Source organism: Babylonia areolata, chromosome 8, assembly GCF_041734735.1.
Source record: "Babylonia areolata isolate BAREFJ2019XMU chromosome 8, ASM4173473v1, whole genome shotgun sequence".
Lineage (NCBI taxonomy): Eukaryota > Metazoa > Mollusca > Gastropoda > Neogastropoda > Buccinidae > Babylonia > Babylonia areolata.
Window position 1 is genome coordinate 15,632,810 of NC_134883.1, and position 22,500 is coordinate 15,655,309.

General features: G+C 48.4%; 1 protein-coding gene across 8 annotated transcripts in view; it reads right to left on the reverse strand.

The window, feature by feature from the left end:
- Positions 1-22,500, reverse strand: part of LOC143284569 (uncharacterized) — a 440,969-nt gene that overhangs the window by 148,723 nt on the left and 269,746 nt on the right. For all 8 annotated transcript variants that reach the window (XM_076591363.1, XM_076591362.1, XM_076591361.1 and 5 more), the window contains one exon: positions 15,499-15,571. In XM_076591363.1, the coding sequence (XP_076447478.1) occupies positions 15,499-15,571 (73 nt within the window). The remainder of the gene's footprint in view (positions 1-15,498; positions 15,572-22,500) is intronic.

Consider the following 22,500-nt stretch of genomic DNA (forward strand, 5'->3'; position numbering starts at 1 on the left):
AAAGGGAGAGAGAGAGAGAAACGGAGAGAGAGAGAGAAGAGAGAGGGAGAGAGAGAGGAGGGGAGGGGGACGAGGGGGGAGGGGCTCAACAATAAACCACGTGTTGGTGTATAATCAATATGATTAACACATATCGAATCTCCTGGGAAGCTCCATGCAACAGTTTGCATCTGAGAGAGCGTGCGCGAAAGACATAGAGATGATTGGCGGAGTGAGGGGGAGGGGGGGTGTGCGGGGGGGGGGGGGGGGGGGGGGGGCAGGGAAGGGGGGACAAGACAAGACAAGACAAAATCTTCATTATCGAGAGTAATAGATAAGCAAGTAACAAGCTTTTTTTTTTTTTTTTTCTTGACAAAGCCAAACAGAAGGGAGGGAGGGGATCGAGAGATTTAAAGAGAGAGAGAAAGAGGGGAGATAAAGGGAGAGAGAGAGAGAGAGTAGAGAGAGACAGAGAGAGAGAGAGAGAAAGAAAGAAAGAGAGGCAGAGACTCAGGACTCGGGTGAGATATAATTATCTTGTCTGAGCAATATGCGAATGATTACCATTCAATACGATTACACACGCTTTCAAACCATAATAGGTATTCCGTCAATGGTTCTAAGAGGTGCCATACATCTGTCAATTCAAAGTGACGAACTCTTCAGTAGATGTTCATTCCTCATTGTCAAAAGCTACATCAATCGAAAAAAATCGAAGAGAGTATAGAGAAAGAGACAGACAAAGAGAGACAGACAGACAGACAGACAGACACAGACAGACAGACAGACAAGAGAGACAGACAGAGCGAGAGAGACAGACAGACAAAGAGAGACAAAGTGAGAGACAGACAGACAGACAGACAGACAGACAGGCAGACAGAGACAGAGAGAGAGACAAAGACAGAGAGAGAGACAGACAGACAGAGACAGAGAGAGAGACAAAGACACAGAGAAAGAGACAGACACACAAAGAGAGAGACAGACAAAGAGAGAGAGAGAAAGAAAAGAGAGAGACAGAGACAAACAGAGACAGAGAGAGACAGAGACAGACAGACAGAGGCAGAGACAGAGAGAGAGAGAGGAGAGAGAAAGAGGAGAGAGACAGAGACAGAGAGAGAGAGACAGAGACAGAGAGAGAGAGATAGAGAGAGAAAGAGAGAGAGACAGAGAAAGAGACAGAGACAGAGAGAGACGGGAAATGAATGAGTTGTTTTATGCATGCAGATGTTCGTGATAGTGGTGTGTGCATCGCCTCTACATTGGCTCATATCTTACTGTGCTCTGTGTGTGTGTGTGTGTGTCTACTTCTCTGTCTGTCTGTCTGGCTGTCTCTGTCTGTCTCTCCCTCCCCCTGTTTCTCTCTCTCTCTCTCAATGTCTATCTCTGTCTATGTCTCTCTTTCTCTCTGTCTGTCTGTGTCTGTATGTCTGTCTCTTTCCCTTTGTGTGTCTGTTTCTCTCCTTCTCTATAGAGGTCTGTCTGTCAGTCTGTGTCTCTCTTTCTCTCTGTCTCTGTCTGTCTCTCCCTCCCCCTGTTTCTCTCTCTCTCTCTCTCTCTCTCTCTCTCTCCCTCTGTTTCTTTCTCTCTCTCTCTCAGTGTCTCTATCTCTGTCTGTCTATGTCTCTCTCTCTCTCTGTCTGTGTCTGTATGTCTGTCTCTTTCCCTTTGTGTGTCTGTTTCTCTCCTTCTCTATAGAGGTCTGTCTGTCTGTCTGTGTCTCTCTTTCTCTCTGTCTGTCTCTTTCCTTTTGTGTGTCTGTCTGTCTCTCTCCTTCTCTGTCTGTCTCTGTCTGCGTGCTTGTGTACGTTTGAATGAGTGTGTGACGTGTGTGTGTGCGTGCGTACTTGCGTGTGTGTGGGTTTGTGTGTGTGTGTGTGTGTGTGTGTGTGTGTGTGTGTGTGATGTGTGTATATGTGTGTGTGTGTGTGTGTGTGTGTGTATGTGTGTGTGTGTGTGTGTGTGACGTCTCCCCCCATCCCTGCTGTGCTGCTGGCTCAGAGGTTTACTGTGCCGTGCTGGGCCGTTGAAGAGCTTTCTGTTTGGCCCTGTCAAAGACCTCGGCAGGGGGGTGGGGGGGGGGAAGGGGATAGGTGGGGGGGGGGGGCGGGCGGTAGTCCTTTTCCTCCTCCTCCTCGTTGCTGTTGTTGTTGTTGTTGCTGCTGTTGCTGTTGTTCTTGTTGTTGTTGTTGCTCTTCTTCTTTGCTCTTCTTCTTCTCCTTCTCCTCCTCCTCCTCATCTTTTCCTTTTCTTTTGGTTCTTGTTGTTCTTCATCTTCGTCTTTGTCGTCCTACTCCTCTTCTTCCTCTTTCTCTTCTCCTCCTCCTCCTCCTCCTCACTCTTCTTCACACATTCACACACACGAACACACACACTAACACACACACACACACACACACACACACACACACACACACACACACACACACACACACACATATATATATATATATATAAATACACACGCACGCACACGCGACGTACGCGCGTGCAAAGTACACACACACACACACACACACACACACACACACTGCCTGCCTGCCTGTCTGCCTGTCTCACATGCAAGCGTAGTCAGCGCGCACCTGTGCATGTCTGAGTGGTGTGAGAGGATGCAGACATGAACGAACGAATGAATGAATGAATGAACACACGACGGAAGGAAGGAAGTAACGATTGACTGAACACGGGGAGGAAAGGACGGAAGAAAGGAACGATGACGGCTGTAGTGATGGTGGTGTTGTGTGTGTGTGTGTGTGTGTGTGTGTGTGTGTGTGTGTGTTTTGTATGTGTGTGTGTTGTGTGTGTGTGTCTGTACTGTGCGTGTGTGTGTTGTGTGTGCTGTGTGTGTGTTGTGTGTGTGTGTGTGTGTGTGTGTGTGTGTGTGTTGTGTGTGTGTGTGTGTGTGTGTGTGCTGTGTGTGTGTTGTGTGTGTGTGTGTGTGTGTGTGTTGTGTGTGTGTGTGTGTGTGTGTGTGTGTGTGTGTGTGTGTGTGTGTGTGTGTGTGTGTGTGTGTAGAGTACAGCTTTATACGTCGTCCAAACCTAAAATGGACATCCATAACAGCTTTGTCTTCATTATCATCATAAATTTTCATCAACAATGTAAGGAAAAAAAATCCCAAATTCTGTAGCCCTCCATCTCAAGAAGAGAGACAGGAAGGAGGTGGAGAAGAGGAAGAAGAAGAAGAAAGAAAGAAAGAAAGAAAGAAAGAAAGGAGAAGCAGAATGATGACACTGACAAAAATAACGATAATAACAGTGACAATGACACCAACACACCACGACCACCACCACCACCAATACTACTACTACTACTATTACTACTACAACTACGACTACTTCTAAGACGACGACAACAACGACAACAAAACAACTGTTGCAAAAAAAACAAACAAAAAAAAAAAAAAACAAGAGAGGCAAGGCCTTCAAGACTCACTTGCGATAAATTAAGTCCCCTAGCATTAATTACAGAGTAATATCCCTTTTTTACTATCTGCACCAAAACGTTTGCAAAATAAATGAAAATTCCATGCTTAGCAAAAGAAGTTCCTGTTTGAACAAAAAATGATAATAATGACTCCTCTTGTTGTTGTGTCAGAATAAGAGGTCAGAGTGCCAAGTTTAGAGAATACAAAAAATATAAATATAACAGTAAATGCAGTTTGCATATAATTAGGTTTGTTTTTGTTTTTTTGGTGCCCATCCCAGAAGCGCAATATTGTTTTAAACAAGATGACTGGAAAGAACTGAATTTTTCCTATTTTTATGCCAAATTTGGTGTCAACTGACAAAGTATTTGCAGAGAAAATGTCAATGTTAAAGTTTACCACGAACACACAGACACACAGACACACGGACACACACACACACACACACACACACACACACACACACACACACACAGACAACCGAACACCGGGTTAAAACATAGACTCGCTTTGTTTACACAAGTGAGTCAAAAACACGCAGCAAACACTTCTGTTCAGTCATTGCAACCAATCCAGTGTCTCGCTGCTGCTGCTGCCAGAACTGGTGGAGCCAGCTGTACATCGCGTTCCCCCCCCCCCCCCCCCACTTCCTCGTCCTGTTGTTGTCAGCACAACAATTATTCCGGCAACGGGAGGGGGTACTCCTTCGAGCCTTCCCCAAGGGTGCCTTGTGGTCGGCTGGCTGCTTGGGAGAACTGACAGGCGGTTCCATTACATTATTCATTCATGCAACAGCAGCATCAGCAGCGATAGCAATTGTAGTAGTAGTAGGAGGAGGAGGAGGAGCAGCAGCAGCAGCAGCGATAGTAGTAGTAGTAGTAGTAGTAGTTCCATACTGGCAGTAGTGGTGGTAGCAGCGGTGGTAGTAGTATTATCTTCAGTTCCATACTGGAAGCAGTAGTAGTAGTAGTAGTAATAGCAGTGGCAGAAGTATCCTCAGTTCCCTACTGGCAGCAGCAGCAGCAGCAGTAGTAGTAGTAGTAGTAGTAGTAGTAGTTCCATTCTGGTAGCAGTGGTAGTAGTAGTAGTATCCTCAGTAACATACTGTCAGCAGTAGTAGTAGTAGTATCCTCAGTTCAATACTAGTAGTAGTAGTAGTAGTAGAATAGTTACTGAACGAGACACGTCGCCACAGAGATCAAGGTGGTACTGATGCACTCACAGGTTTTATTAATTTTCCAGTAGAAGTAGTAGTAGTAGTAGCAGCAGCAGCGTTAGAAGTAGAAGTTGTAGTAATGCAGTAGTAGTCGTAGTATCCTCAGCTCCATACTGGCACCAGCAGCAGCAGTAGTAGTAGTACCAGTAGTAGTATCCTCAGTTCAATACTTGTAGTAGTAGTAGCAGTAGTAGTAGCAGCAGCAGCAGAAGACGAAGTAGTTGTAGCGGTGGTAGTAGCAGCATCCTCAGTTCCATACTGGCAGCAGCAGTAGTAAAAGTAGTAGTAGTAGTTGTTGTAGCAGTAGTAGTACCCTCAGTTCCATACTGGCAGCAGCAGTAGTAATAGTTGTTGTAGCAGTAGTAGTATCCTCAGTTCCATACTGGCAGCAGCAGTAGTAAAAGTAGTAGTAGTTGTAGCAGTAGTAGTATCCTCAGTTCCATACTGGCAGCAGCAGTAGTAAAAGTAGTAGTAGCAGTAGTAGTAGCAGTGGTAGTAGTAGAATCTTCAGTTCCATACTGGCAGCAGCAGCAGTAAAAGTAGTAGTAGCAGTAGTAGTATCCTCAGTTCCATACTGGCAACAGCAGCAGCAGCAGCGGTAGTAGTATCCTCAGTTCAATACTTGTAGTAGTAGTAGCAGCAGCAGCAGTAGCAGCAGCGGTAGTAGCAAAATCCTCAGTTCCATACTGTCAGCAGCAGTAGTAATCGGTACTACTACTAGTAATGTCCAAAGTTCAATACTTGTAGTAGTAGTAGTAGTAGTAGTAGCAGCAGCAGCAACAGCAGCAGTACTCTCAGTTCCATCAGACAGACTGGTGGCCACTGAGCGAGACACGTGGCCATTGAGTCCGGTTCCAGGGATCAAGTTGCCACTGATACACCCACGGGCGCTGTATTTATTTCGTTCCGGACTGGGCAGAGGGAACTCTACACTGAAGAACTAACAGTCAGGAGAGGTTGATGGACGATGATGACTGACTTTTGTCCAAGAGCTGTGCTGTGCTGTGCTGTGCTGTGCTGTGCTGTGCTGTGTTGTGTTGTGTGATGTGGTGGTGCTGTGTTGTGTTGTGTGATGTGGTGGTGCTGTGTGTTGCTTTGCGTTGCATTACATTGCATTGCATTGCATTGTATTGCATTTTAGTGCAGTGTAGTGCAGTGCAGTGTAGTGCAGTGTAGTGTCGTACAGCAAAGTGAGAGCTGTATTGTGGGAGCGTGTCGATACTCCCTCGTGTCGATACTCCCCCGTATCGACGCGGCGGAGTATCGACACGGGGGAGTATTGACGCGGCGGAGTATCGACACGGGGGAGTATTGATGCGGCGGAGTATCGACACGGGGGAGTATTGACGCGGGGGAGTATCGACACGGGGAGTATTGACGCGGAGGAATATCGACACGGGAAGTATTGACGCAGGGTAGTATCGACACGGGGGAGCATTGACGCGGGGGAGTATCGACACGGGGAGTATTGAGGCGGAGGAATATCGACACGGGGAAGTATTGACGCGGGGGAGTATCGACACGGGGAAGTATTGACGCGGGAGAGTATCGACACGGGGAATATCAACACGGGGGAGTATTGACGCGGGGGAGTATCGACACGGGGGAGTATCGACACGGGGAGTATCGACACGGGGGAGTATCGGGCTGACCCCCTGTGTATTATCAATGGTTTCTGCTAGTCTTTTGTGAAGGACCATGACTCTCAAACCAGGGGGATAGTATGGGAACCATCTCAACGCCGACTGTCCTAATACCCTCTTGGCCGAGAGAGTGGGGATGTCACTTGGGGGGGAGGTGGGGGGGGGCGGGTGGTTGGGTTGGGGAAGGGGGGGGGTGGTGGTGGTGGTGGTGGCTAGACACACTCCACTGTAATCAAATTCTAACCCAGATAGTCGGGACAACAGATACCTCCTTTACTATTCTGATGGTCATTGTCGAACACGGCCGACTATCACACACTAGTGTTTCAGTTTCAGTTTCACTTTCTCAAGGAGGCGTCACTGCGTTCGGACAAATCCATACACGCTACACCACATCTGTTGAGCAGATGCCTGACCAGCAGCATAACCCAACGCGCTTAGTCAGGCCTTGAGTGCATGCTTACATATTTGTGTACCTATGAAAGGGGATTTCATTTTACGTAATTTCGCCAGAGGACAACACTCTCGTTGCCATGGGTTCTTTTTCAGTGCGCCAAGTGCGTGCTGCACACGGGACCTCGGTTTATCGTCTCATCCGAAAGACTAGACGCTCAGTTTGATTTTCCAGTCAAACTTGGGAGAAAGGGCGAGAGCGGGATTCGAACCCACACCCTCACGGACTCTCTGTATTGGCAGCTGAGCGTCTTAACCATTCTGCCACCTTCCTCACTAGTGTAAAGTTTGTTATCGCACTGTGGTGTATTTCTTTGTCACAACACGTGTTCCTTACCCCCTCCCCCTCCCCCCCCTCCCCTCCCTCCCGCCACCAAGCAGAACCCTGGGAGGTGAGGCGTGGTGGCGAAGTGGTTAGTGTCGCGGACTGACAACCTGGAGGAAAAAACGTTCGAGCCCCAGTCAGTCTAGTGTCATCATGTTAGATGAACAGACTATGAATGAATGAATGAATAAATAAATAAATAAATAAACGAACGAACGAACGTAACGTTCGAACCCCATCACAGGTGGGCAATTTCTTTTTCAGCCTGTGACTGGCTTTTTCTTCCCCCCACTGGAGTTGAGTGTGTGCTATACTATTATCATTATCTTTATCATTTATCACTCTTCTTCTTCTCCTCCTCCTCCTCTTATAGTTATCCTTATCCTTATTATTATCCTTATTACTAGTAGTAGTAGTAGTAGTAATAGTAGTTGTCTTGTTACTATTATTGTTGTTGGTGGTGTTGCTGAAGATGATGATGTTTGTGTGGCAGAGTGGAGAAACAAAGAGAGAGAGAGAGAGAGGCAGAAAGAGCGGGAGAGAGGGAGGGAGAAAGAGAGAGAGAGAGACAGGCAGACAGACAAACAGACAGAGAGGAGAGAGAGAGACACAGAGAGAGAGAGAGAGAGAAGAGGATGGAAAAGAAAGACAGACAGACCAACAGACAGTCCTCGATGTCCTTGGAGAATTAAGAAAGGACGGCGCCTCTTCCATCCGACCTTTCCCCCCTCCACCTTTGTCCCCCTTGTCTCCTTGTCCTGCCCACATCCCCTAAGCCTCCCCTCCCCCCACCCACCCACCCACATTCCCCCCCACCCATTCCCCTCCCCCATTAGTTTGTTGTCTGCTGTGACAGGAAACGGTCCCATCCCCCAACCCCCTCACACCACTGATGCTGCTGGCTACAATATAGCTCCTGCTGCTGTTGAGTGAGTGACAGAGAGAGAGAGAGAGAGAGAGAGAGAGAGAGAGAGAGAGAGAGAGAGAGAGACAGAGAGAGAGAGATTACACACACACACACACACACACACACACACACAGAGAAAGAGAGACAGACAGACAGACAGACAGAGACATAGAGAGAGAGGGGGGTAGAGAGAGAAAAGAGAGAGAGGGGCACAGTGATACAAAGAGAGGGGACAGAGACTGAGAGACAGACGGACAGACACCAAGAGAGAGAGAAGCGAGAGAGAAAGAGAGAAAGACAGACAGACAGACATAGAGAGAGAGAGAGTGATACAAAGAGAGACAGAGACAAACAGAGAGAGAAGAGAGAGAGAGAAAGACAAAGAGACAGAGACAGACAGAGACAAACATGGGAAAGAGAACCTAGCTAACTTCAATAACGAAAAACAAGTAGATGACAGACAGACAGAGAGACAGAAGAAGAAGAAGACAAACGAATCTTAACATTTGTAAGATGAATATTCTTTAAGACAAAAAAAACAACAACAAACAAACACACACCTGCAGACTCTCATCCAAATACAGAACAAAAAGTTTTCAGCGAAAAGAAAATCGGTTTCTTTTTCTTCGAGATGCAGCATGATTGAAAACGCCACACTCAGCCTCCCCGCCCCCCCCCCCCCCCCCCCCCCTCTCCATCTTGAACCCCCCCTCCCCCTCCTCCCTCCCTCCACCAACAAACTTTCTTCTGCACAAGCCACGTCCAACCATCACAAACCCTTTCTCTGCAAAACCTTCCAGACGATGACGATGACGACCCAGAAGAAAAAGAACAACAACAAGAACAACAAGAACAACAACAAAGAACAAATAGAGCAAGAACAAGAAGAATATTATCAAGAAGAACAACAACAAGGAGAACATGAACACGAAAGACAAGAACGAGAACAGGAAAAACGAGAAAAAAATCGAGGAGGAGGAGAGAGGAGGAGGAAGGAGGAGGAGGAGGAGGAGGTGGAGGTGGTGGAGGAGGAGGTGGAGGAGGAGGAGGAGGTGGTAGAGGTGGTGGAGGAGGAGGTGGAGGAGAAGGTAGAGGGAGGAGGAGGTGGAGGAGAAGGTGGAGGAGGAGGAGGTGGAGGAGAAGGTAGAGGGAGGAGGAGGTGGAGGAGAAGGTGGAGGAGGAGGAGGTGGAGGTGGTGGAGGAGGAGGTGGAGGAGGAGGTGGTGGAGGAGAAGGTGGAGGGAGGAGGTGGAGATGGTGGAGGAGAAGGTGGAGGAGGAGGAGGTGGAGGAGGAGGTGGTGGAGGAGAAGGTGGAGGAGGAGGAGGTGGAGGAGGAGGAGGAGGAGGAGGAGGTGGAGGAGGAGGTGGTGGAGGAGAAGGTGGAGGAGGAGGAGGAGAAGGAGGAGGAGGAGAAGAAGAAGATGAAGAAGAAGAAGGAGACAAGAACATGAAACAGAAGAAGAAGAAGAACAACAACAACAACAACTACAACAATAACAACAACGACAACAACAACAAGAAGATAGGAGGATCTGCGGGGGGGGGGGGGGGGGGGGGGGGAATGGGGAAGAGGATGAGGAGGGAGGGAGGGAGGGGGGGAAGGGGGGTGTGAGGGATGGTGGTGGTAGCTGGAGGGAAGCCAGCCACCCACCCAAATGGACTTCCACCAACCAATGACACCTGATCCCACGCTGATATGATTATACAACAATTGGCAAAGGGAAGAGGGCTCTCTATACGGCCCTAAAGCTCCTTCTCTCCTCCCCCCCCCCCAATCCCTCACCACATCCCCCCCCCCCCTTCTAACCCCCCCCCCCCCAACCCCCAAGGCATCCTCCACTTCGTCCCCTGTCACCAGTGTATCTAATCCCCGGGCCTAGCAAACCATTAAGCTCACCATCTTTCGTTCAATCGGGACACTGGGGCAGGCGGGTTACTTTTAAGGGTAAGAAGTATGGCTCTGCACTCGCGGCAAAAGCTGTGTTATTTCAGAATTTCAGACCCCCCCCCCCCCCCCCCACCTCACCCCCCCCCCTCCTCGCCCTCCCACGCACAATGGAAGTGAGCGAAATAAATTCCTGTGTTGATGATGAGGGTGATTATTTTGATGATTATGACGATGATGGTGATGATGGCAACGACGATGATGAATCTGATTGTATGGTGAGAATTACTTGTTTGTTTGTTTGTTTTTGCTTCTTCTTTTTCATTTTTTGTTTTTTTTGTTTGAAATAATGTTAACACTGAAACGTACGCGTGGCCGCGAGCTCGCGACAAGAACTGTGTTGGTTACAGATCATAATTATGATGAAAACAGGGGAAAACCCCAGCGATGATGATGATGATGATGATGATGATGATGATGGATCAGACTGTGTGGTGGGAACTGGGTGTTTAGTTGAATGATAGTGAAGGCTGAAGGCTGAAGCCTGAGTGCGGCGTTCTTACCTCCTTCCCCTGACCTCTCGTGTGTCGGTCTTGGTGATGACTCATGTGCTCTATCATTTCTTTGACTGCTGCACGTTGCTAAAATATCAGTGTGGGTTCAGGTGGGTTTTTTTTTTAAATACAATTTTATTCATATTCCAGGATATCTATCTCTCAATGACGACTATTCCGCCCCCCCCCCCCCCCCCCCTTTTTTTTTTTTCATTGGAGGATTATTAACACTGCAAACTTCCTGTTAGGTAATAATACAGAGAGATACATATACACAGACACAGAGAGACAGAGAGATAAGGAGAGAGGGGGGGGGACAGAGAGGGAGACAGACAGATAGACAGACAGACAGAAGGAGAGGGACAGAGGCAGACATACAGACAGAGGCAGACAGACAGACAGAGAGAGGGGGGGAGAAAGAGGAGGAGAGAGAGGGGGGAGAGACAGGCAGAGGGAGGTAGACAGACAGAGGGAGGAAGGTAGAGACAGAGAGAGGGAGGTAGACAGACAGACAGAGGGAGGTAGAGACAGACAGAGACAGAGAGAGATAGGGGAGGGGGTGGGGAATTCCAGGGACCGGATTTCAACAGGGGGGCATGCGATTAATAACTGAAAAATACCCATCCACCCACCCCCAACTACTAGCCCCCTCTTTCGCAAAGCCATGGGTGTAAAATCACATCTATATATAATTCTGTTCCCTCTTTCCGAGCACTTCCACTCGCCTACAGCGTCCAGAGCAGTCAAAGTCCACATCATCGTCAAATCCCTATAGCTTCTGACGCATTTTTAAAAAAAAAAAAAAAAAAGAAAGAAAGAAACAAAAAAGAAGTACCCAACACAGAACAATATTTACCAAAACAACATCAACAACAGCAACAACAACAACACCCGGAATCCACATTATTTCATTTTCTTTTGGCAGTCAGTATTCCACCATACCCTGAAAAAGAGAGAGAGAGAGAGAGAGAGAGAGAGAGAGAGAGAGAGAGAGAGAGAGAGAAATATGATTATATAACAAATTGGAAAGACGACCAACTAACTGTACAGCCTTTTCCAGGCTCCTACCAGTGTCCCCTGTCCTATCTACATAATCCCTGGGAGGGGAGGGGGGGTGATGAGTGAGGGTAAGGGGGGGGGGGGGGTCACCATAGATCCCTTCCGCCCCTCCTCCCCCCCCCCCGACCCCCCTCGTGTCCCCTTTACCCATCGATAAGGCCGAGAGAGGAGGGGGGCTTTACAGAACCAAGAGATGGCCGTTACTCACCATCTCACGCTACCGACCATCTCCTCCCGAAAGAGATCACCAGATCTGACAACGATGGCGGCTTAAGGGAGGGGGGGGGAGGGGGGAGAAGGGGAGGGGGGGGTGTCGGGAGGGTAAGGGGGTGGGGGGGGAGGGGGGAGAAGGGGAGGGGGGTGTCGGGAGGGTAAGGGGGGAGGGGGGATCGAGGGGGGGGGGGGGGAGGGAGTTGGGGGGGGAGCGAGCTGAAGAAAGGCTTTATTTATCTCTTTCTCTGTCTCTTCTTTCCAGATGCTGTGGGTGGGGTGGGGGTGGGGAGGGGGGGGGGGGGGAGGGGACGAACGACAAGACTTTTCGGATCCTGTCGATGAAAGATTCAAAGGGAGACTTGGAGGGGGGAAGTGGAGAGGGAGGGTGGGGGTGAGTGGGGGATGGTGGTGTGGTGGGGGTGGAAGAGATAACTTTAAAACAGTTACGTCAGGGTGAGAGTCATCCATCTCACTTTTTTTCTTTTCTTTTTTCTTTCTTCTCTCTCTCTCTCTCTCTCTCTCTCTCTCTTTTTCTTTTTTTTTTTTTTTTCAAAAAGCGTTGGCTTTCTTAGAGAGGTGTTGACAAATTCCAGAGACTCTTCGGTGCAAAAAAAAGGGGGTGGGGTTGGGGAGCGGGGGGTGGGGGGGGGACGAGGCAGAAGAATGTGGATGTGGGGGAGGAGGGAGGGCAGAACAGTGGCAGGAGGAGAGGGGGAGGAAGTGGGGGGGGGGGGGGGGATGACGGGAGGGCGGGGGACTGGAGGGGAAGAGGGTTTGGGAGGGGGGGAAGTATCAAGGGGGGGGGGGGGATAAAGACACATCAGTACGTAGCAGCCGTGAAAAGAAAATGGTTGTTTCTAATAGTAGCCAGAGGTCTATCCGTCCTGAGAAGTAGAGGGGGGAAAAAAAGGGGTTAAAGTTAAAGCGAGATATTGTGGCTTCCTTCCGAGTACAAAGGAGGAGAAAAAAGTTGTAACTTTTTCTCTCTGTCTGGTTTCTATCCATCCATCTATCTGTCTGTCTATTTGTATTTGTATTTCATTTTATCACAACAGGTTTCTCTGTGTGAAATTCGAGCTGCTCTCCCCAGGGAGAGCGCGTCGCTACACTACAGCGCCACCCATTTTTTTTGTAGTTTTTCATGCGTGCAGTTTTATTTGTTTTTCCTACAGAATTTTGCCAGGAACAACCCTTTTGTTGCCGTGGGTTCTTTTACGTGCGCTAAGTGCATGCTGCACACGGGACCTCGGTTTATCGTCTCATCCGAATGACTAGCGTCCAGACCACCACTCAAGGTCTTGTGGAGGGGGAGAAAATATCGGCGGCTGAGCCGTGATTCGAACCAGCACGCTCAGATTCTCTCGCTTCCTATGCGGACGCGTTACCTCTAGGCCATCGCTCTATCCATCCATCCACCTGTCTATCTGTCTGTCTATCCATCCATCCATCTGTCTATCTATTCCTCCATCTGTCTACTATCCATCCATCCATCCATCCATCTGTCTATTCCTCCATCTGTCTACTATCCATCCATCCATCCATCTATCTGTCTATCCATCCATCCATCCATCCGTCTGTGTATCTATCTGTCTATCCATCCATCCATCCATCCATCTATCCGTCTGTGTATCTATCTATCTGTCCATCCATCCATCCATCCATCCGTCTGTGTATCTATCTATCTGTCCATCCATCCATCCATCCATCCATCCGTCTGTGTATCTATCTGTCTGTCCATCCATCCATCCATCCGTCTGTGTATCTATCTGTCTATCCATCCATCCATCCACCCATCTATCCATCCGTCTGTGTATCTATCTGTCTGTCCATCCATCTATCCATCCGTCTGTGTATCTATCTGTCTGTCCATCCATCCATCCATCCATCCGTCTGTGTATCTATCTGTCTGTCCATCCATCCATCCATCCATCTATCCATCCGTCTGTGTATCTATCTGTCTATCCATCCATCCATCCACCCCATCTATCCATCCGTCTGTGTATCTATCTGTCTGTCCATCCACCCATCTATCCATCCGTCTGTGTATCTATCTGTCTGTCCATCCATCCCATCTATCCATCCGTCTGTGTATCTATCTGTCTGTCATCCATCCATCCATCCATCTATCCATCCGTCTGTGTATCTATCTGTCTATCCATCCATCCATCCACCCATCTATCCATCCGTCTGTGTATCTATCTGTCTGTCCATCCACCCCATCCATCCATCCGTCTGTGTATCTATCTGTCTGTCCATCCATCCATCTATCCATCCGTCTGTGTATCTATCTGTCTGTCCATCCATCCATCTATCCATCCGTCTGTGTATCTATCTGTCTGTCCATCCATCCATCCATCCGTCTGTGTATCTATCTGTCTGTCCATCCATCTATCCATCCGTCTGTGTATCTATCTGTCTGTCCATCCATCCATCCATCCATCCGTCTGTGTATCTATCTGTCTGTCCATCCATCCATCCATCCATCCGTCTGTGTATCTATCTATCTATCTGTCCATCCATCCATCCATCCGTCTGTGTATCTATCTATCTGTCTATCCATCCATCCGTCTATCTGTCCATCCATCCATACATCTGTCTATCTGTCTATCTATCCATCCATCTGTCTATCCATCCATCCATCCATCCATCTATCCATCCTGAAGTCTCCTTCAAGCATATTACCTTCATTTGCGTCGTCCACGTCTTCATCGTCTTCTTCTTCCCCAAAGCCTCATCCGGTCAGAACAAAGCCCGTTTTTTTTTATTAACTTATTTACTCACCCATTTCCGCGTCTCTTTGTTTGATCATTCGTTCATGATACAGTGTGTTCTTTGTCTATGCATGCAAGCATGCATGCACATACAGAGAGAGAGAGAGAGAGGGAGGGGGTGGGGGGCCGAAAGAGAGAGAACTCAGAACTGTTTTATTGTAAAACCTTCTGACCCATCACAATGTTAAGCGCGAGCGCACACACGCACGCACGCACACACACACACACACACACACTCACTCACTCACTCACTCACTCACTCAGTCACACACACACACACACACACACACACACACACACACACACACACACACACACACACATACGTGCGCGCGCACGAAAGAGAGCGAGAGAGAGAGAGATGGGGGAGAGAGAGAGAGAGAGAGAGAGATGGGGGAGAGAGAGAGAGATGGGGGAGAGAGACAGATACACAGACAGACGTACAGCCCCCCCCCCCTCTCCTTAACCAACCCACCCCAGTACCACTCACCAAAACGTAAAGACCCCCACTCACGCACGCACGCACGCACACGCACACACACGCACGCACGCGCACACACACACGCAAGCACGCGCGCACACGCACACGCACACACACACACACGACCGCCCCTGTACGACAAACCCCAGAGACTGTTTACAGATGTATATACAGACAGACAGACAGAGACAAATATCGTACAGAAAGACGAACAGCTCCGTCTAATATCATCATCTTAGATGAACACACTAAATGAATAAACGACGAAAGACAGACAGACAGACAGACAGACAGACAGAGGTACAGCCCCAATCTTCCCCCCCCCCCCGCCCCCCCAACACCCCCCCCCCACACACACCCAGTACCACTCAACCAGGGACTGTTTACACGCGTACAGACAGACAGGTTGACGTGTAGACGTGTTGACAGACAGAACTACAGACAGACAGACAGACAAACCTACATGAAGACAGTGGCACTGACCTAGGGACTGTTTACAGGCAGACCTACAGACGGACAGACGGACAGACAGACAGACAGACAGACAGACAGACAGACAGGCAGGCAGACAGACGGACGGACACTGACCCAGGGACTGTCTACAGATGTCCTGCAGGGCCGCCTCCTTGCTCTGCTTCTTCCGCTTCTCCTCCTGCCGCTTCTGCACACACACATCATCATCATCATTATCGTCATTATTATCATCATCGTCGTTATCATCATCATCATCGTCGTCGTCGTCGTCATCATTATCATCATCGTCATCTTCACTGTCGTCATCGTCATCATCGTCACGGTCATCATCACAATCATATCGTCACCGTCCTCCTCCTCGGCCACATCATCGTCATTATCATTATCATCGTCATCGTCGTCGTCATTGTCCTCCTCCTCGTCGTCGTCATTATCACCGTCATCAGTACGATCACCGTCATGAATAATCATCCCTGTCACCGTCATCATCGTCATCGTCAGTATCATCATCATCGTCATTATCGTTATCATCACCACCACAACCACCACCGTCGTCGTCATTTACAATTATCCTCCTCCTTCTCGAAGGAAACACGGAAGTGTTGAACAATCTACCATTGATTTCACTTCACAGAAAGTAAAGGAGGAGAAAGAAGGCGAGAGAATAAAAACTCCCCTCCACCTTGCCCCCCCCCCCCCCCCGCCCCCCCCCCCCCCCCCACCTCAACCGCTCCCCTTTTCATTCCAATATACAGAAATGTCGATTTCTAATTAATACTAACAATCATCATTATGATAGGAATGATAATAATCCAAATAATAATAATAATATCATCATTTCTTTTCAGTCTAATATCATCATCTTAGATGAACAGACTATAAATAATTAAACAAACGAAGCGAGAGAAAAACATACAGAGAGACGGAGATAGAGACTGAAAGAGACACAAGACTACACAGAGACAGACAGACACAAACACACACACACACACACACACACACACACACAGAATGACACAGACAGACAGAGACAGAGGGAGACTGAAAGAGACAGAGACAAAGACAGAAACAGAGAGAAAAAAGAGACAGACAGACAGAGACACAGAGAGAGTGAAAGAGACAGACAGACAGACAGACAGACAGACAGACACAGACACAGAGAGAGTGAAAGAGACAGACAGACAGACAGACAGACAGACACAGAGAGAGTGAAAGAGACAGAGACAGAAACAGAGAGACAGAAAGAGGGAGACAAGGGTGGAAGACACATATGAAATAAGATTGGGGGTGGGGTGGACGGGAGGGGGGGGTGGGAAGGGAGGAGGGAGGGGCAGAGAGGGTGGCAGAAAGAGACAGAGAGAGACAGAGACAGAGACAGAAGAGGGAGGGAGAGACAGGACAGAGAGACAGACAGACAGACAAAGAGAAAGAGAAGGGAGAGAAAGAGAGAGAGACTCAGATGTTTTATTCATAAAGGCCACACATCTCCTTTTGAAGCCGAACGTGGATGACAATGACAAAGTCACGCATCCGCGATACAACAAAAAAAAAAGAAAGGCTATGTTGTGTGCACAACAACACTTGGCTCTTTTTCGAAACCACCATGAGAAAAAGGGGGAAAGGTTATGTCACACACAACACCTCTCCTTGTCCAAACTGCCAACTTCTAGAAGAAAAAAAACGAAATGTTTTACACCTATCTCATTCGATGGCGACACCAGTGAATACAAACTTACTGTTTTGTAAATGCTTGTGTTGGCAAGGATTTTGCACTATATTATGAGGGAACATGTGCATGTGGGTGGGATGGGCATGGTATAATTTGTGTCCGAGAATTTGTGTTCAGTGTGTGTGTGTGTGTGTGTGTGTGTGTGTGAAATGGAAATGCAATTGTGTATTTCCTTATCACAATATTCTTGTATATATATATATATATATATATATATATATATATGTGTGTGTGTGTGTGTGTGTGTGTGTGTGTGTGCATTTTGTTGTTATTGTTGCTCTTCATCTGCTTGTTTCTTCTCTCTCTCTCTCTCTCTTTCTCTCCTATATTTTTTTTTCCTTTTTCCGTTTTTTTAAATTTTTAGTTATTTATTTGGTTGGGTTTTTTTTCTTTTTTCATTGATGGCTTGATGTAAAAAAAAAAAAAAAGCAATTGTTGCTTATTCAATTTACCACCATGAAATAAAATCTTGACATGACTAAAACATGGCTGTTTAAAGTGCTCTCTCTCTCTCTCTCTCTCTCTCTCTCTCTCTCTCTCTCGTGCTTGCGTGTGCGTGTGTGTGAGTGTGTGTGTGTGTGTGTGTGTGTCAGTACAACAAACAGTGTAGTGTGACAATAAGTGTGTGTTCAGTCAGTGTGTGTGTGTGTGTGTGTGTGTGTGTGTGTGTGTGTGTGTGTGTGTGTGTGTGTGTTCTATACCATCTCTCGGACATGGATGATTCAGAAGAAAAAGGATTTTATCTTCATTTAATTCCCAGCACAACAGACAAACCATTTTAACACAAATATGTTACCGCCACTTGCTAATGCTCGACTATGTACTCCTGTACTGACAAACAGAAACATCAGAAACATTCCAGTTAAACGATAAATCAAGAGCCCGATCCCATCCCCCACCTCCCCCGATGTACTTAGCGCACGTAAAAGAACCCATGGCAGCAAAAGGGCTGTCTCAGGCAAAGGTCTGTAGAACAAAAAGGGGGTTGGGGGTGGGGGGTGGGGGTTGGGGGGGGGGGGAGAGAGAGAGATGACGCTGCACTCTCCCATGGGTGAGCGACCTGAATTTCACCACAATAAATTATTTGTTGAGACAAAAATGTAACACAAAACAACAACAACAACAACAAAACAACCCAATACGATACCTAATCCCAAACAAAGTCATCATATACTTCAAATTATCTATCCATATCCTTAGACATTTCTAGACAAATCGGGAGATTATCTAATTTATTGGTTACTCTCAACATATCCAATTTTTTTTTAATCATTTTGTTTTTTTAAGATTCAGCGTTATATCGTATTCTCATGGTGATTATGATCATGGTGATCATGCTGGTTATGCTGATTATTATTATTATTATTATTATTATTATTATCATTATTATTATTATTTTATTATCATTATCATTATTATTATCATTATCATCATTACTATCATTGTTGTAGCTGTTGTTGTTGCTATCACTGTCATTATTGTTGTTGTTATTGGTGTTATCGATGCGGACATGAACATGTGAACATTGACTATACCAGTCAACAGGTCTTGACCTGACTCTGTTAGCAAATTAATTTTTTTTAAGCCATTTCACACACAACTTTATACAAAAAAAAACAACCCAACTCTGAATCTAATTTTGTGAGACCACTGTCACAACCTACCCACGGAAAGGAGCTACATTACTGCTTTGGGAAGAAATATGAGAACATTCATGTGTGAATCCATTCATTTTGAAGTGGTGACTGAAACTGACGACATGACAGCAAAGAACAGCTATATCGGGTCTCTCTCTCTCTCTCTCTCTCTCTCTCTGCCTGGCAATGTTATATAGGACTGAGGTTGCAAGGTGTTTTATTCATTGTCTTTTTAATGAACGCTCGATCAAAGACACAGCCACAGACAGAGCAAGACAGAGAGAGACAGAGAAAAGGAGAGAGAGATGAGAGAGAGAGAGAGAGAAGAGAGAGAGAGAGAGAGAGAGAGAGAGACGGGGAGGAGGGGGGTACACAATGACAAGAGAGAAGAACAATGCTTAACTCATACAGGTCTTGGCTGATAACACACACACACACACACACACACACACACACACACACACACACACACATACACACACACACAGGGGTGGGGTGGGGGTGAGAACAAAGGCAGAGAATAATGAGATAGCGAGTCAGAGAGAACACTAAAATATGACCCACATAGGACTGACTGACTGCTGAGACTCATGGGAGACGTACAGTGGGAGACAGGGAGACGTACAGTGGGAGACGTACAGTGGGAGACTAGTGGGACGACAGGGGAGACAGTACAGTGGGAGACAGGGAGACGTACAGTGGGAGACAGTACAGTGGGAGACAGGGAGACGTACAGTAGGAGACGTACAGTGGGAGACACAGGGGGAACAGAGAGACGTACAGTGGAGACAGGGACGTACAGTGGGAGACAGGGAGACGTACAGTGAGCGAGAGGGACAGAGAGACGTACAGTGGGAGACCAGGGGAGACAGGGGAGACGTACAGTGGAGACGACAGGGAGACAGGGAGACGTACAGTGGGAGACAGGGAGACAGGGAGACGTACAGTGGGAGACAGGGAGACGTACAGTGGGAGACGTACAGTGGGAGACAGGGAGACGTACAGTGGGAGACAGGGAGACGTACAGTGGGAGGGAGAGAGAGACGTACAGTGGGAGACAGGGAGACGTACAGTGGGAGACAGGGAGACGTACAGTGGGAGACAGGGAGACAGGGAGACGTACAGTGGGAGACAGGGAGACAGGGAGACGTACAGTGGGAGACAGGGAGACAGGGAGGACGTACAGTGGGAGACGTACAGTGGGAGACAGGGAGACGTACAGTGGGAGACAGTGAGACGTACAGTGGGAGAGAGAGAGAGGGGGGGGGTGGAGGGGCAGGGACAGAGCAACAGAGACCGACAGAGAGACAGGGGGTAGAGAGAGAACGGAGAGAGAGAGGGAGACAGAGAGACAGGGGTAGAGAGAAAGAGGGGAGAGGGGGGGCAGGAAAAGGGTAGAGAGAAAAGAGAGGGAGGGGGGTTGGAGGGGGGGGGGAAGGGACAGAGCAACAGAGACCGACAGAGAGACATACAGAGAGACAGGGGTAGAGAGAGAAGTGAGAGAGAGGGGGAGACAGAGAGACAGACAGAGAGACAGGGGTAGAGAACAAAGAGAGGGAGAGAGGGAGCGGGGGTGGTAGGGGGCAGGGACAGAGCAACAGAGACCGACAGAGAGACAGAGAGACAGGGGGTAGAGAGAGAACGGAGAGAGAGAGGGAGACAGAGAGACAGGGGTAGAGAGAAAAGAGAGGGAGAGAGAGGGAGGGGCAGGGACAGAGCAACAGAGACCGACAGAGAGACAGGCAGACAGGGCGTAGAGAGAGAATGGAGAGAGAGAAGGAGACAGAGAGACAGACAGACAGACAGACAGGGGTAGAGAGAAAAGAGAGGGAGAGAGGGAGACAGACAGAGAGTGAGAGAGAGAACAGAAGAGAAGGAAGAGAGACAGAGACAGGGACTGAGAGAGACAGACACACAGACAGAGAGAGAAGTGAGAGAAAGAAGAGAAAGAGAGAGAGAGAGAAGGGAGAGAGAGAAGAGGAGGGAGACAGACAGACAGACAGACAGACAGACAGGGACAGAGAGAGACAGACACACAGACAGAGAGAGAAGTGAGAGAAAGAAGACAGGGAGAGGGAGAGAGAGAGAGAGAGAGAGAGAGAGAGAGAGAGAAGGGAGACAGACAGACAGAGACAGGGACAGAGAGAGACAGAGACACAGACAGAGAAGTGAGAGAAAGAAGACAGGGAGAGGGAGAGGGACAGAGAGAAAGAGACAGACGACCATCACAAGATAACACACGCACTCTTAAACACCGACCAGGCCATGAGGTGTAGTTTGGGGGTGGGGGGGGGGAGGTGGGGGTTGTGGGACAATACAGAAGAGTGGGGGGGACAGGGGGGCGGAAGCTGTGTGTGTGTGTGTGTGTGTGTGTGTGTGTGTCTGTCTGTCTGTCTGTCTGTCTGTGTCCGTGTCTGTGATAATTATAAGAATCGTTTGACCCAAACCATCGCTATATTTGTACCACGCCAACCCTCATGCCCTCACACCCCCACCCCTACCCTCGCCTACCCGTCAGCAGCTTATAAATAACTACCACCCTAACCCCTTCCTCACTCACCCCCCCCCCCCCAGACCCCCCACCCTCCCCACCCCCTCCCTTTAGCTCAGTCCCCATTGGACATTTTTCAGAGTTCGGTGGCTACATCAGTAAGCAAAAATGACTGGATCTAAACGAGAGAGAAACAACAACAAAAACCAAACAAAAAAAACCCTTCCCTCTTACCAACCACTCACCGACACCCCCCCCACCTCCTCACCCCCCTCCCCACCGCCTCCCACAAACCTCCTCCTCTCCTCTCCCTCTACACACACACACACACACACACACACCCACTGACAGAGTCGGACAACTGCTTTTAAGTCCGGCAGAACAGTCCCTTCTAGAAGGTCTACAAGGGTCCTGAAAGCCATTCATGCTCTTCTGTCTTCTTTCTTCCTTTCCTTCCTTTCCTTCCTTCCTTCCTTTCCTTCCTTCCTCCCTTCCTTTCTTTCCTTCCTTTCTTTCAGTCTTTCCTTTTCATGCTTTTTTGTTCGATGGGCTCTCTTTGCGCACCTCAACCTGAAGTTCACGCACGCCCCCCCCGTGACCTTCAAACCTCGACCTCTGAACCACGACCCCGTTCGTGATCTCGAGGCTCCCGGCGTCGCTTCCTCACTCGTAGTCCCAGCAGGTCTTTTTCGCCCCCCCCCCCTCCCACCCCTACACCCCCCCCCCCCTCCTCCCCCCCCCCACCCCCTCTGATCCTACACGCTACACAAATTGCCGCCAAAACTTGGTCCTTGGGTTTTTTTTCCCCCCACTAACCAAATTTGTAGCCGCTCATTCCCCCCCGCCCCCCCCCCCCCCTCTGCTTGTGCTACTGTGCGTACTACTACTGCTGCTGCTGCTACTACTGTTGCTGCTACTACAACTACTACTACTGCTGCTGCTGCTACTACTGCTGTCGCTCAGTGTTGCTACCGGTTGTTGCGACTGCTGTTATTGCTGTTATTATTACTACGTCAGACTACACAGGTACACGACTGATTTGATGCCGCACAGCATGTTGTGGGCGCACACACATAAGCTATCACACACACACGTGCGCGCGCACACACACACACATAAGCTCAAACACACACACACACACACACACACACACACACACACACACACACAAAAGCTCAAACACTCCCCCCCCACACACACACACACATACACACAAACGCTCACATTCACACACACACACACACACACACACACACACA